The sequence below is a fragment of the Pipistrellus hanaki genome, assembly GCF_964339955.1.
Source record: "Pipistrellus hanaki genome assembly, chromosome: 9".
NCBI classification, from domain to species: Eukaryota; Metazoa; Chordata; class Mammalia; order Chiroptera; family Vespertilionidae; genus Pipistrellus; species Pipistrellus hanaki.
In genome coordinates this window covers 56197314-56212701 of record NC_140511.1, presented here as the reverse complement: position 1 = coordinate 56212701, position 15388 = coordinate 56197314, and the positions used below count along the sequence as shown (strand labels likewise).

The window sequence follows — 15388 nt, the reverse complement described above, 5'->3', positions numbered from 1 at the left end:
GATTCATACGTATTTTTGTGTATGTAAGTAGCTCATTCTTTCTTATTGGTGAGTTGTATGTCACTGCATGATAAAATACAATTTTATTTATCCACACCACAGTGAATGGAATTCTGGACTGTCTCCAGCTTTGAGCTATAAAGAATAAAGCTGCTATAAATATTTGTGTGCAAGTAGAATTGCTCTGTCAAATGGCAGTGTATATCTAATATTTTAAAGAAACTGCCCATTTGTTTTAAAAGTGTATGTACAATTTTACATTCTCACCAACAATATATGTGCATTCCTGGTCATTCAAATCCTTGTGAACATTTAGCATTATTAATATTTTAAATGTAACTGCATGGTGAGATTTCACCATTGCATTTTCCTAATAATCAAGCATATTTTAATATACCAAATGGTAATTTTCCTGTACCGTCTTTTGTGCAAATTTTTTGCCCATTTTAAAACTCGGTTCAATTGGAACATTATTATTGAGTTTTTAAAGAGTTCTTTACAGGTTCTGGATAAAAACCTTGTCAGATTTATGTATAGTGAAATGGAGGTGGGTGGAATTCTAAAATAAAATACATTCACTATAATTATTGTTATTCATATTATAACATATTTTTTATGTTTCATACACTTAATGTGTGTTATATTTCACACAAAAGTTTAAAAAAGAATGCCTATATCATATTTGAGTTTCTTCAAGGAAATATTTAATATAATTCTTTCTTAAGAAATTGCTACAATTGTTTAATATTGACTGAAATATTTATTAAGGCTTTAACAGTTACAAACACTTCAAAGCAAACAAAAGCAAGCTTCTTAAAAGAGAAAAATTTTCCCGTTGCCTAAAAATATCTTCATAATGCTTATGCAGAAACAAGATGTGCTCTGTAAGAGGCCATCTGCTCAGGTTGTTTATTGTCTCCTACAAGTCATAATCCTATTTGCATCAGTAATTACTTGTTCAAATATAAATATAGCAGGAAAGATTAAGATTTCAGGGAATACATAAAATAAATGACAAAGACCGTAATTCCCAGTAATTCTGTATTAAAACAGCTTAACACAGATATCATTTACATAAATAACCTCTTTCATGAGACTATTTACCTTAATCACCATCTAATATCTCATTCATGAAAAAAACTATAGATTTTACTTACTGTTTTCAAGTAGCTTCTCACTATACCTTACTTTTAGCATAAAAACATTCTAAATGAATTCTATCTCTGGAAACACCTGCTCAAATACTATTATACCTTTAATCTATAGAAATATGACACTGTAATATAAAAAGGTACCTTAAGTAAATCTCTTAACTAATCCAATAGGCAAAGAAATTACTAATTTTTTAGTGGAAATTTGTTAGAAAAATCAACACTTTCCTATCTCATAACAAGATCGTAGGTAATTGTCAGTTCTTTTCTATTCTTTCTTAAGTCTTCTTAACATAAAAATATCTCCCCTTTCTTTAATTTAAAAGGGAAGAGAGTTGGGTAGGGAAGTAAAATTGGCTGCATTAGAGAATGAACGACAGAGAGCTGTGGGAAGCAAAGACGAACAAATAACTGAGTCGGTTACATGCAAATGCATTAATTCAGGTGGGAAATGTAAAAATGTGAATTAAGGCATTCGCATAGTTATTGGGTAATGATATTATTCCATATTCCTGAAGCCATGAACCAAAATAAACCAGATGACAGCATATTTAAAGTAAACATAAAGATTCCTGATGTGCACCTGGTATCTGACATGGTATCTGATATGACAAGTATGTCATGTCACCTGGTATCTGACATGACAAGTATGTGCTGCCTATGTGACCAGCCCTTTGAAAACTATGAACCAACTTCCTTGGGTAGAGACATCTTACAAGACCTCTGAAGTTCACGGGTACAGAGAAAAGTACATTGTACTCTTACAGAGAAAAAGGGATTACTTGGGACCCTGTACATAACCTCTTTAGTAATAGCTCTCCTTTTCTTGCTGCCACTGGACTATATCCTTTGCTGTAAAAAAAAATCTTAGCTGTGAATACAGCTTTCTATTGAGTCACATGAGTTCTTCTAGGGAGCCACTGAACTAGTTAGGTAGTTATGGGATCCCCCTCCCCAAGACAGGACCACTGAGTGGACAGGAAATTAAGGACTTGGTAGGGTGGGAGAAGAAATGATTTTAGTTTCCTTGTAAGGTGTCCTGACAATCTTCATTAGAATTCTGTGTCTTCACAGCAGTAAAATATTTTTTTTGTCATTTTAGCTTCATCAGTGGTTCAAAATTCTGTTCAGTTTAAACTCACTTTTCTGTAATTTCTATTAAATTTAGAAACAAAGCCATAGCTGGTTTGGTTCAGTGGACAGAGTGTTGACCTGCGGATCCAAGGGTCCCAGGTTCGATTCCGGTCAAGGGCACATGCCCACGTTGCAGGCTCAATCCCCAGTGGGAAGAGTGCAGGAGGCAGCCAATCAATGATTCTCTCTCATCAATGATGTTTCTATCTCTCTCTCCCTCTTCCTTCCTCCCTGAAATTAATTTTAAAATATTTTAAAAAATAAATTTAGAAATAAAATATAAAGGAACATCCCTTACTTTAAGAATTTTATCCTGATGTATTTTGTTCTCTTGTTTCCCATCATACACACACACACATACAAACACACATAATATCACTACTTTTTAAATCATTATGTTGTTACTTTATTCTTCTAAAAAGCCTTTACTCACCATCTAGCATGTATCAATTTGCTAGGTGTTAGGGATAAAAAGGTTAAGATAAAACTCCTAACCTAGAAACTAAAGAAGGACACATAAATGTAATAACAGATCAAAATATTCTCCTGGCTTTTATAAATGTTTCATTTCTAACAGTATCCTAGACACAGGCAATATGAAAGATTTCATCTTTAATGTCATACTGAGATTGAAAGTATTTCATTGCAGCTATATGATGGATCAACCTTCTTACGAAAACTCCTCTGCAATAACATTCAAAAGTCTGAATAATGAGCAATTCCATGACAGAGCTGATGAGAAACAAGCAAAATAATAAAAATATTACCAGAAGCTATCTCTGCTTCATGAGCGTGAAAATGTACAATTGTCTGGCAACTGAATGGATTTGCTATCCTTAGGTAGGTTTACGTTTCTAAAATGATCATGCACTGCAGAGTTCCAAATGTAACAGCAAGAATAAAAAACAATTTCTCATTCCTTCTATGTATCACATTGAGCACTATTTGGTCCTGCTAATATAATACCTTTGAACATCTATATTCTTCTTTATACATGTCTGTAACCTCAGAATTATAAGTCTTACCTTCTTTTCTTTTTATTTATAATTAATATATACTATACATATAAGCCATATAAATATATATAGATATATAGATAGATTTATATCACTTTATTTAAAAAAAACTTCATTCTAAACTCATTTCTTTAAAGATGTTAGATCTCTTTTCTAAATAGAGAAAAGAGATAAAAATTATGTTGAACACAATTCAAGGATTGTAAAGGGAATATATATATTTAGATCACTTTATTTAAAAACAAAACAAAAAAAAACTCCATTCTAAACTCATTTCTCCCAACTGCTTACCTGCCTGCCTGCCTGATAGCCCCTAACTGCTTCCGTTACCAACCTGATCATCACCTAACCATTCCCCCAGCCAGCCTGATCAACACCTAACTATTCCCCTGCTGGCCCCATTGCCCCTAACTGACCTCCCCTGCTGGCCCAGTCACCCCTAACTCCCCTCCCTTGTAAGCCTGGTCACCCTTAACTGTCCTCCCCTGCCCACCTGATTGCCCCCAACTACCCTCCCCTGCAGGCCTGATCACCCCAACTGCCCTCCCTTGAGGGCCTGGTCCCTCCCAACTGCCCTCTCCTGCTGGCCATCTTGTGGCAGCCATCTTGTGTCTGCATGGAGGCAGCCATCTTTGACCACATGGGGCGACCATCTTGTGTGTTGGAGTGACAGTCAATTTGCATATTACTTCTTTATTATATAGAAAGGACTAGAAGCCTGATGAACAAAAATCATGCGAGAGTATGCCTTCCTTTCCCCGGCTGCCAGGACCTGCTTCCCTCTAGCCACCAGCAGGCACCCAAGACCTGGGCTTCCCTCCGGCTGCTGGCTTCATCCAGAAGGTCACCTGGAAGGACATCTGGAAGAATGTCTGTCTAATTAGCATATTACACTTTTATTATTATAGATTAGCATACATATCGCTGTAATTGGAAAGACAAAGTTATATAAAAATAATTTTCATCAATGAGAACTGTGAAAAGATTAGTCAGATCACATATGTCTAAATCTTATTATTCTGGAATAAATTTTTACTGAAAGATAAATGTCTTGAGTCTGCATTAGACAGCTACTAAAGACAAGAAAACCTGTTAATCATCAAACTTAAAAATAATCTTAAACCAAGCCTTAAAATGCATCTACCTTATGATATCCATTGCCTGGTAAAGAATTTCAGATTGATCAACTCCAAGAACCTTCTTTGCCCCGGCTTTAGCAGCAAACATAGAGAGAATTCCAGTTCCACAACCAACATCCAAAACTACCTAGTGTGATAAAAATTAAAAAACAGATGTTATCGAAAAAATCTAATATTTTAAACTCTATTTATGTAGTATGCTATTTCTGATTATGAATTGATCATTAAATTTTAAAACTTTATCAAATATGGTAATTTCTAAGGATATCATTAAAATGGGTTGTTTTATATTTATAACAGGATATCTGGCCACAATCTGTTGCAATCGGAAACAACAATGTAAATTTAAGAGATGTTTTATATGAAATAAGCAACTTCCACAGACTTCTTAATAGAAAAGTATCTTGCTTTTAATTTCCTTATTATATGCATGCACTAATTTGGGTTTAGTAATTCTAAATTTTACAGAAATAAACTATCTCAAGTTTGAATGGCAGGAATTAACTTAAGCATGATAGCCTGATTCAACAGAGTTAAAAATAGTCACATAAATCCTATACAGGTAGTCCTTGAGTTATGTCAGACTCAAAATATGTCATTTCGTGGTTACATTGCCATCTCCCATTTATTTATTAAAAAAAAAAAAAAAAAAAAGTTCTGTCATTTTGATGTATATACATATGTGCTTTCTGTTTATTATTATTTACTTACCACAAGTAAAGGTCAGGAATTGTTATCTTTTACATTTTTTTTTACCGTTTCATTTCATTACTGCTGTGTATGTGCTCCATGTGAGGGACATAGGTGCTTATATAGGTGGGTTCTGACTTATGGCAAAAATCGCATTACATCATGCCATACAAATGAGTCTCTGACGTAACCCAAGGACCTACTATATAATAAAAGCCTAATATGCTAAGTGTCCGGTCGACCAGTTGGCCATTCAATGAATCAAAGCATAATATGCTAATGATATGCTAAGCTGTTCAACTACTCGTTATGATGTGCACTGACCACCAGGGGGCAGTCAACCTTCTGAAAGTTTACTATGACAATGTTATAAGTAATCTTATATCTAATCCCATTCACACATGAGTAAATCAATAGGATATATTTTTAGAAGTGAAAACACTGTGAAAATGTGTCAGACAGTATATGCACATTTATAAACCTGTTTACCATAACCAAATTGCCCCTCACAGGGCAATTATACTCATGAAGACTACAACCAGCAATGTCTAAGTATCAATTTCCTCATAAGTGAGATTAGCCCATGAAACAGATAAACTTTTGTATTCTGCCAGTTTGGCAAATGTAAAATAATAATATGCCAGTTCAGATTTAATATGCATTTCCATTATTGTGGAGTTTAGCATCATTTTATATACTGTATTATAGAGCCAACTGTAGTTTTTTATTATGTGAACTATCTACTTATATCCTTTCTCCATTGTTACTAGTCCTTTTCTTATCAATTTTCTAATCAAATATTTCTTACCAAGTCTTATCAAATAAGAGTTCTTTGTAAATCAAGGAGATTTTACTTCTATAATTCGACTTACAATGTTTTTGCTCAGCATATATTTGTTTTTTATTCTGCTTACAGTGATTTTTTGCTATGAAGAAATTCTTTACTAACAGTCAAACTCATTACTACTCTTTTAAGACTTCTGGATTTTGATCATAATTAGTATGATCTTCCTCATGTTCTCTACTATTTCATTCTTATACATTTCCTTCTACTACATTTATAGTTTCGTTAATACAGTTTGTTTTCTTATCATGGTATACACTGAGGTATGGTTCCAAAATTACTTCTGCTCAGAAGGCTAACCAATTGTCCCAAGATGTTATTAAAAAGTCTGTTTCCCCCACTGATTTGATATATGGTTGCTATAGTCTGAATGCTTGTGTATGTCATCCCTCCCAAAACCAAATTTATGTATTGAAATCCTAAACCCCAACCAAGGTGATGGTGTCAGAAGCTGGGGCCTTTAGGAGGTGATTTAGATCATGAGGACAGAGCCCTTATGAATGGGATTAGTAAACTTATAAAAGAGGCTCTTTTTCCCTTCCTCTCTCTCTAAAAACAATAAAAACATATTCTCTGGTGAGGATTTAAAAAAAAGAATTATCTGCCGAAACCGGTTTGGCTCAGTGGATAGAGTGTCGGCCTGCAGATTGAAAGGTCCCAGGTTTGATTCCGGTCAAGGGCATGTACCTTGGATGCGGGCACATCCCCAGTAGGGGGTGTGCAAGAGGCAGCTGATTGATGATTCTCTCTCATTGATGTTTCTAACTCTCTATCCCTCTCCCTTCCTCTCTGTAAAAAAAAAAATCAATAAAATATATTAAAAAAAAAAAAAAAAAAGAATTATCACTAAGAAAAACTGAGCGACGTAAGCTAAGTACAAAAGAATATGTATTATCCACTCCAATTAGAGGTTGTATTCTTTTGCAAAACTCTCACACACACAAACATATAATACAGAGGCCCGGTGCACGAAATTCCTGCATGAGGAGGGGAGGTGCCTCTCAGCCCAGCCTGAACCCTCTCCAATCTGGGACCCCTTGAGGGTGTCTAACAGGGATCGGGCCTAAACAGGCAGTCAGACATCACTCTCACAATCCAGGAAGGCTGGCTCCCAACTGCTAGCCTGCCTGACATCCTGATTGCCCCTAACTGCTTCTGCCTGCCAGCCTTATCATCCCCTAACCACTCCCCTGCCAGCCTGATTGATGCCTAACTGCTCCCCTGCCAACCTGTTTGCCCCTGACTTCCCTCGTCTGCCAGCTTGGTCACCCCTAACTGCTCTCCCCTGCAGTCTTGATTGCCCCCAACTGCCCTCCCTTGCAGGCCTGGTCCCTCCCAACTGCCCTCCCCTGCTGGCCATCTTGTGGTGGCCATCTTGTGTGTTGGAGAGATAATCAATCTGCATATTACTCTTTTATTAGATAGGATAGAGGCCTGGTGCATGGATGGGGGCCAGCTGGTTTGCCCTGAAGGATGTCCCAGATCAGGGTGGGCATTCCCTTGGTGCCCATGGTGGTTTGCAGGCCGGCCACGCCCCCCGGCAACTCAAGCAGAGGCCCTGGTATCTGGGTTTCATTTATCTTCTATAATTGAAACTTTGTAGCCTGGAGCAGAGCCAAGCCTTCTGCTTGCTCTGTGGTGGCAGCCATTTCTGTTGGCATTTATGTATCTTCTATACTTGAAACTTTGTAGCCTTAAGCAGAGGCCTGGGCCGGCCAGGATGTGCAGAAAGCTTGGCTTCCTCCATTGCTGGGGGAAACCCTAGCCTCCTGCTCTTTCCAGTTCCTTGGCCACCACCATTTCTGTTTGGATTTATTTATCTTATATCATTGAAACTTTGTATCCTTGAGTGGAGGTCTAGGCAGGCAGAAAGCTTGGCTTTCTCCATTGCCGGGGAAACCCAACCCTCCCTCTTGCTCTCTGTAGCCACAGTCATCATGGTTGGATTTATTTGCATACTCACTCCTGATTGGCTGGTGGGCGTGGCTTGCAGGCATGACTTATGGGCATAGCGGAGTGATTGTTAATTTGCATATTACTGTTTTATTAGATAGATCATGCATATATATAATTTATTTAATCCTCATTTTGCAAATAATAAAAGTAAACATCAGAGAGGGGAAGAAACAGGTCCAGGATCAAACTAATTTGTAAAGCTGGCATTCAAACATAGGTCAATCTGTTTCTAAAGCCTAGAGTATTTTAAATTATATTTTTAATTCTATCTTAATTATCTATCAATATATACAGTATAAACTCCTAAGAAACCAAACGACTGATGGCTATGACGCACACTGACCACCGGGGGGGGGGGGGGAGGGGGGGGAGGCGCTCAATGCACAGGATCGGGATCTCTCCTGTCTAAATTGGGCCTGAAAGGATCAGGCTGAAACCAGCTATCTGACATCCCCCGAGGGGTCCTAGATTATGAGAGGGCACAGGCCAGGCCAAGGGGCCCCACTGGTGCACAAATCCATGCACCAGGCCTCTAGCTTATTATATCTAGCTGAGAATTAGATAAATGAGAAAATAAACTAAAACTTGATTGAATCAAAAAGGTACAAATAATAACAGAATAAACTAACGCATAAAATCATGAAAGAATTTGATTCACTTTTTCAAAGGAAAAAATGAATTTTAACAGTAGCTCATAATCAAAAGCATAAAGGAGGCACCTCACTGTGAATTTCTTCAATGGACCACAAATGGAAATTAATTACAAATGGGTGATAACACAATTAAATGCCACCCAAAGTTAAATTAAATCTGAGAAACCATATGGCCTCCACAGGAGCTGTGAATTGAAACAATATTAAGAAAGGAATGAAGGGAAAGTGGCAGGAAGGGAGGGATAGACAGAGAAGGAAAGGAAAAAAGGAAGGAACACATTTTCAAGTATAACATCTTTTTGAAAAATAAATCTCTTCTTGCACTATGTAATATGATTTAGAAGCTAGTGTTGTGAAAATAAAGTTTGTCTACCTAATGGAGATAAAGCAAACAAAAACAATGGTAATAAAACTTAGGAGAGCCCTATTTCATACATTTTAAAAGAATTATATATAAGTAATTTTGTGAACAGAAACTGACCTATATAAAAAATAGTGTGACTTAAAATATAACTAATGAATGCCACCCTAATTACTCATTCTATTTCAACATAATGGTACTAAAGTGTAGTGGCATAGGGTAAGGGCACTAGACTAGGACTAAAAGTCTTCATGTTTGTTTATTTTTAATGGCCTATTTTACAAAAAATCAATTACCCTATCGGCATCAAGATTCCTCATGTGTGAAATGAAGGTAAATAGAATATTGTATAGGAACAATGAGGCAACATGTTTGAAAGTAACCTATAAATCAGTGTTTCCCAAACTTCTCTCATGATGAGAATCACCTGGTGGAGTTGTTAAAACACAGATTCCTGAATCCCAACTAAGAAGTGCTAAACTAGGATTTTTGAGAACATATAGGTAAAATTGCATACCTAACTTAGTGCTCTGTATATAACATCTGTCTTAGAGCACTAGTTAAGTATACAATTTTACCTATATGTTCCCAAAAATCCTAGTTTAGCACTTCTTAGTTGGGATTCAGGAATCTGTGTTTTAACAACTCCACCAGGTGATTCTCATCATGAGAGAAGTTTGGGAAACACTGCTATAAATTATCAAATGCTATTTAATTATATTGTAGTATATTTTCTAAATCTGCGCCCATAGTATTATAGAAAAGTATGCCAAATCATTGAAAAATATGAGCCCTCGATTTAATATTTTTAATTACATAAAACCCCTTGAATGTGCTTTAAAAAGAAATTGATATATGTAATATTTTACATTACAGTATATTTTTGAGAAACCATAAATGCCAACCAAAACTAATTGCACATCGATAAGTTAAATAAAAGTGTCTTAAGCAAATAACAAAAAATATACTCCCAACTTATTAATAAGCTCTTTTCTGACTTTGGCAGATTTAATATCTTCAGTAAGAGCAGCAAAAAGAAGACAAAATAGTAATAAACATTATATGCTTTCCCCAGTCATGTATTTTGTCTGAAAATATATATAATATATATAACATTTCTATAATACTGTCACAAATGAAAAACAAGAAGCGGAAAGTGACTGTGTATAAGGTCTATGAACCAATAAGATGTGCTCCATATAATAGAAATACTCATAGTTGTGTAATTTTTCAATGATTAATCTTATGATCCTAACTTACCTTCACTTAAGTTCTTATGTTATATATACATAGCAAAAAGTATTAAGAAAAGATAAGTCAAAGAAAGAAAATGATGGTGCTTTTGTTATAACAAAAATAATACAATTTTAGAACCCAGAGTGCTTTAAAAATCATTTTATAGATGAAGTTCAAAAACATTCACCACTTCTTTGAAATTATTCAATAGCTAGTTCCTGAGAAGCCAGGCAAGACTAGGGATTCCCAGACCAGTACATTATGTTCAGATATTAAGAAAAAAAATAAAATTAAAATCTGAGCATAATCTCATTATAAATATAAAGCAAAATTTCTAATGGTAACATACCAGTAACTGCTTTATTAAAAACAAAGTGTTTTTTTAATTCTAACTTAAAAAAAAAATTTTTTTTTAATTGATTTCAGAGAGGAAGGGAGAGAAATAGAGAGAAACATCAATGAGATGAAGCTGTCACCCAACCCAGGCATATGCCCTGACTGAGAATTCAACCATTCATAGGTCAACACTCAACCACTGAGCCACAATGGCTGGGCTGAAGTGTTGTGTGTTTTTTTAGACACATATATTAAATAAAATTTTTCCAGCACTTGCATGTAAATAGAAAAACTATTTAAAAATTCTGTCTTCCCCAGTGGACATGGCTCAGTGGTTAAGCATCAACCTATGAACCAGGAGGTCACAGTTTGATTCCTGGTCAGGACACATGCCCGGGATGCAGGCTCAATCCCCAATAAGGGGCATGCGGGAGGCAGCCGATCAATGATCAATGATTCTCTAATCACTGATGTTTCTATCTCTCTCTCCCTCTCTCTTTCTCTATGAAATCAATAAAAATATATTTTTAAAAATTCACAAGGAAAAACAAATCATACAAATTTCAAACATAAACACACACAGTGTGAAAGATCATCTTTGAAATAACCTGAGGCAGTTATGAAGATTAATTGAAAAATTTACTGTCTCATAAAGGGGCAAATAAATGAGGTCTTAAAAGAAAGCACATAATATAAACTCTCCCTTACATTATTTATCCCTACATACCAGTAACTTCTTAAAATTATTAATTTTTAATTAAATGACAAACTGGAATATTAATGCAAAGTGGGCTTTGGTATGGGATTTATCAGATATTTGAAATTCACAAGCAGCACAGTAAATAAAAAATATAACTTAAGCAATATTATCTGGATAACCAAAGTTTAACTAAGCTATGTCACTGTAATTAATGATTTCAGTTAAAGAAAAGAATATACTGAATGATAAACAGTACCAATCAGCATTTCTGTTATCAGTATTCTGAACCACAGAGCAACATCATAAAAGTCTTCCATTAAATAAAGCCAGAGTACAAGAGAGGATTTCTATTTGCCAAGATCTGCATGAAATGTACAATTCTGTAACCTATGATACTCACTTTGTCTTTGAAGATATGTGGATTTTGGTATATAAAATCTCGGTAACTTTCTGTTCGTATTTTGTCCTATGGTGGAGAAAGAAAAACTTGTGTTTATAGAATAGCCTAAGCAAATAAAAACATTTTTAGAAAGTTATTTGGTATTTTATTACACATTGTTAGTTTCCATAGCCACCTTCTGCCTGGAAAACCAAGATTAATTTTATTTTCCTAAAAGAAATTAATAAGAACAGAAATAGCAACAAGACATACACAAAAGTTTAAGAATATCATTGAGTCAAATAAAATCTAAATTCTCAAAAATGTATACATTTTCACCTTGACATGCATTATCATAAGACTTCAACTGACAGTTAAAGCTAACAGAAGATAAACATGATATTTTGCTCCTTTAAATAGGTTTGGAATGTAGAACCTGGCTCCCTATATTATGAGTTATGTTAAAATATTGGAGGGGGGAAAAAAACACAAAATAGGTAACTGTAAAGTTACATATGAAAAATGAAGCTTAAACTGAGTATGGTTTTTCTAAGAAAGTCATTTGTCAGCACCTATCTGATTTATAATCCTGTCTTGTTTCTACAAATGTCTGTGGTAGGAAATGATGCTTAAAAGTAAATCATTTGAGCCCTACAGTTCACATTCTGAGACTTCTGCACTCTGGAATCTCACGTGACCTGTGACAAGGCAGGCACTGAATGCTAACATTTATGTTGGTTCATGAACAGAGCTGATTTCCTTTTAAATTACCTCACTTGAGATACATACAAACAGCAAAGTAAGCAGCAAAGGGTTCTGTTGCCAAGTGAGTAAAATGAGAACAAAAAAAAGTATCTCAAACTAGAAATTCTAGTTTTGGGACTCATACTAGGTACATTAAAACAAAAAACAATTACACAAAATACTACAATATAAAATTTATATAAGGCATCCACCCCCCCCTAAAAAAATTTTATGCCAATATTGTGATTTAAGAACAACACAAAAAACATTTAAAAGAAGCCTTAAATTAAAAGAAAAATTGTCTTACTTAAATACTGGATCTAAAAAGGGGGAGTTCCATAATTAATTCCACACTTTTTGATAGTTATTACTAATTGCTTTATAAACAACATTTTAATTTGAAAGATATTAAATCTTTCCCTGAAAGATTTTAAGAATTATTAAAAAGAAATCTAATGTTTAAATACTGTTACACATATTAACTAATTTTAAAACTTAAAAAAACATAGCATTTCATACATTTGTGCCATTTTTATACTATTATTATACCATAAGCAGTAATATAAAACCTATAAATGGGGAACATCAGTCAACGACCCAGTCACTTGGAAAACCCTCACCAATCACATTGCTTCACTACTGCTCCAACTTAATCATTAGCATCCCAACTCCTGTCCTAAGTTCATGCACTGCTGCTCTGCTCAACTATAATCCTTCATCCAGGCTCTTTCTACATATCCATCTGTTACTGTTCATATGCTCATCCTGGTGCCATGAAATCCAAAGTATACCTAACATAGTGCTTCAGACAGAGCAGTTTGAATTTAGTAACTGAAGTTTTAAATAAAAATCCACTGAATACGAAATGCAAGCATATAAGACTAGCCCTTTTAGGGAAGATGGGGATTGAAGGAGGTGGGGGTAAGAGACCAACCAAAGGACTTTTATGCATGCATAATAGTGTAACCAAAGGACACAGACAGTATGAGGTGAGGGCACGTCCTGGGGGGTGGGAGCGGCCAGGGAAAAAAGGAGACATATGTAATACTTTAAACAATAAAGAATTTAAATTTAAAAAAAGGAATCAACCAATGAAGGCATAATGTGTGCCAATTAATCAAAGTTTCTGTTTCTCTCTTCTTTCCTCTCTCTCTAAAAGACAACAAAAATTTTAAAAAGAAAAAGATCTTTTAGTTATTGATATATAGCTACAAGTACCCCGGACAGAGTATTAGAAATAAGTGCTCAAATTGGAATTTCCTGAATACTGTGCTAAAGACACAGTCTCAACCTTATCTGTCTGAAAAATGCAACACAATTTTTATGTCAAAGGCATTAAAGGTTTATGGCATTCAGATTGATGGGATGATGTAAAAGGACAAACATGGGCTTAGATTAACTACTTCAAAGAAAATATTCTAGACACAATAAAATTAATTTTCACAACCATCACAAAAAAAATGAAGTGAATGTCTTTTATACAATTTCATTATGGACTTAAAAGTTATGTAGTAGTTCTAATAAGATAACCACTATGTGTAATACTATGTCATTACCCAACTGACAAGAAGCATAACCATGACATGACATGTCATTACTAAAAAAAATAAAAATAAAAAATGACACGGTACTGCTTTAAAAAAAAAAACCTTAAGTAATAATAATTACTATTAATCAGCAAGCCTTCATTCTTTGAATCTACAAAACTGAAGAAACAAAATATATACATTATTAAATCCCCTGGTTATTTCAAACATATATGTTTTAGGGGAACATAGTCTTGAGGCTTCCATAAAAAAACAATCTTTTGGAGAATCATTTAGAAAGGAATTACTTGTTTGTTTCAAGAAAAGGTTGTGGATTCTAAAATTCAGAGAGATAAACATCTAAAATTTTCAATAAGTTTTATATTTCAATATCTGTTTTACTCTAGATATTTTCAATTTTACTAAATTGAAAAATTATCTTACTAGTTTACAATCCTATCTAATAAAAGAGTAATATGCAAATTGACCATCACTCCAACACACAAGATGGCCACCACAAGATGGCCAGCAGGGGAGGCAGTTGGAAGGGACCAGGCCTGCAAGGGAGGGCAACTGGGGGTGATCAAGCCTGCAAGGGAGGGCAGTTGGGGGGGACCTAGGCCTGCAGGGGAGAGCAATTGGGGGGGACCAGGCCTGCAGGGGAGGACAGTTGGGGCAAACAGGCTGGCAGGGGAGCAGTTAGGCATCAATCAGGTTGGCAGGGGAGTGGTTAGGGGGTGATCAGGCTGGCAGGCAGAAGCAGTTAGGGGCAAGCAGGAAGGCAGGCAGGCGAGCAATTGAGAACTAGCAGTCCTGGACTGTGAGAGGGATCCCAGATTGGAGAGGGTACAGGCTGGGCTGAGGGACACCACCGCCCCATGAACAAATTTCGTGCACCAGGCCTCTAGTGTATAATATAATACATGATTAAATATATAACTAGAAATCTATAACTATCAGGTATAACTAGAAATCTACTTGTATTTCATGTGGACATTACTATTATATAAATTAAAACCAGTCAAACTTAAATACCTGATTTAAGCAATTTAGAAAATTTCTCTATATATTAATGATTTCAAATGTAAAAGAGTTATGCCATAACAACTGAAAATAACTTATAATTAAACTTTGTACCAAGGAATTGTTTGTCCAAACTGAAATCAGTATAGCTATTTAAAACACTAAAATTAATCATTTCCGTTGTACGTTTAAAGGCAAAAGTATAATTTATTTATTCATATTTAATAGTTGTTCTCGAGAAGACTAGAGCAGTTGTTTTTTTACCAATGTTCTATTTAGAGCAAAAGTAATTCCATAACGAAGGCTAATAATGATCTTAAACAAAACTTAAATGACTTTGATGCTTCTGCAATCTTTTCAACCCAAGACTATCAAGCACCAAAGAGATTTAAAAAGCAGCTATAAAATAAACAAACAAACAAACAAAAACAGAAACCAGTTTTCTGTAGCATATGTATTAAGGACTTGTCTTATTAAAGTTTTTCTTAATTATAGATTCG

At 35.0% G+C, this 15388-nt stretch overlaps 1 protein-coding gene across 2 annotated transcripts in view; it reads right to left on the bottom strand.

Annotated features, from left to right (window-relative positions):
• Nucleotides 1–15388, bottom strand: part of PRMT3 (protein arginine methyltransferase 3) — a 78370-nt gene that overhangs the window by 52457 nt on the left and 10525 nt on the right. For both annotated transcript variants that reach the window (XM_084894739.1, XM_084894738.1), the window contains exons 8-9: nucleotides 11617–11682; nucleotides 4446–4567 (exon numbers count right to left, since the gene is read on the bottom strand). In XM_084894739.1, coding sequence (XP_084750865.1) covers nucleotides 4446–4567; nucleotides 11617–11682 — 188 coding nt within the window. The remainder of the gene's footprint in view (nucleotides 1–4445; nucleotides 4568–11616; nucleotides 11683–15388) is intronic.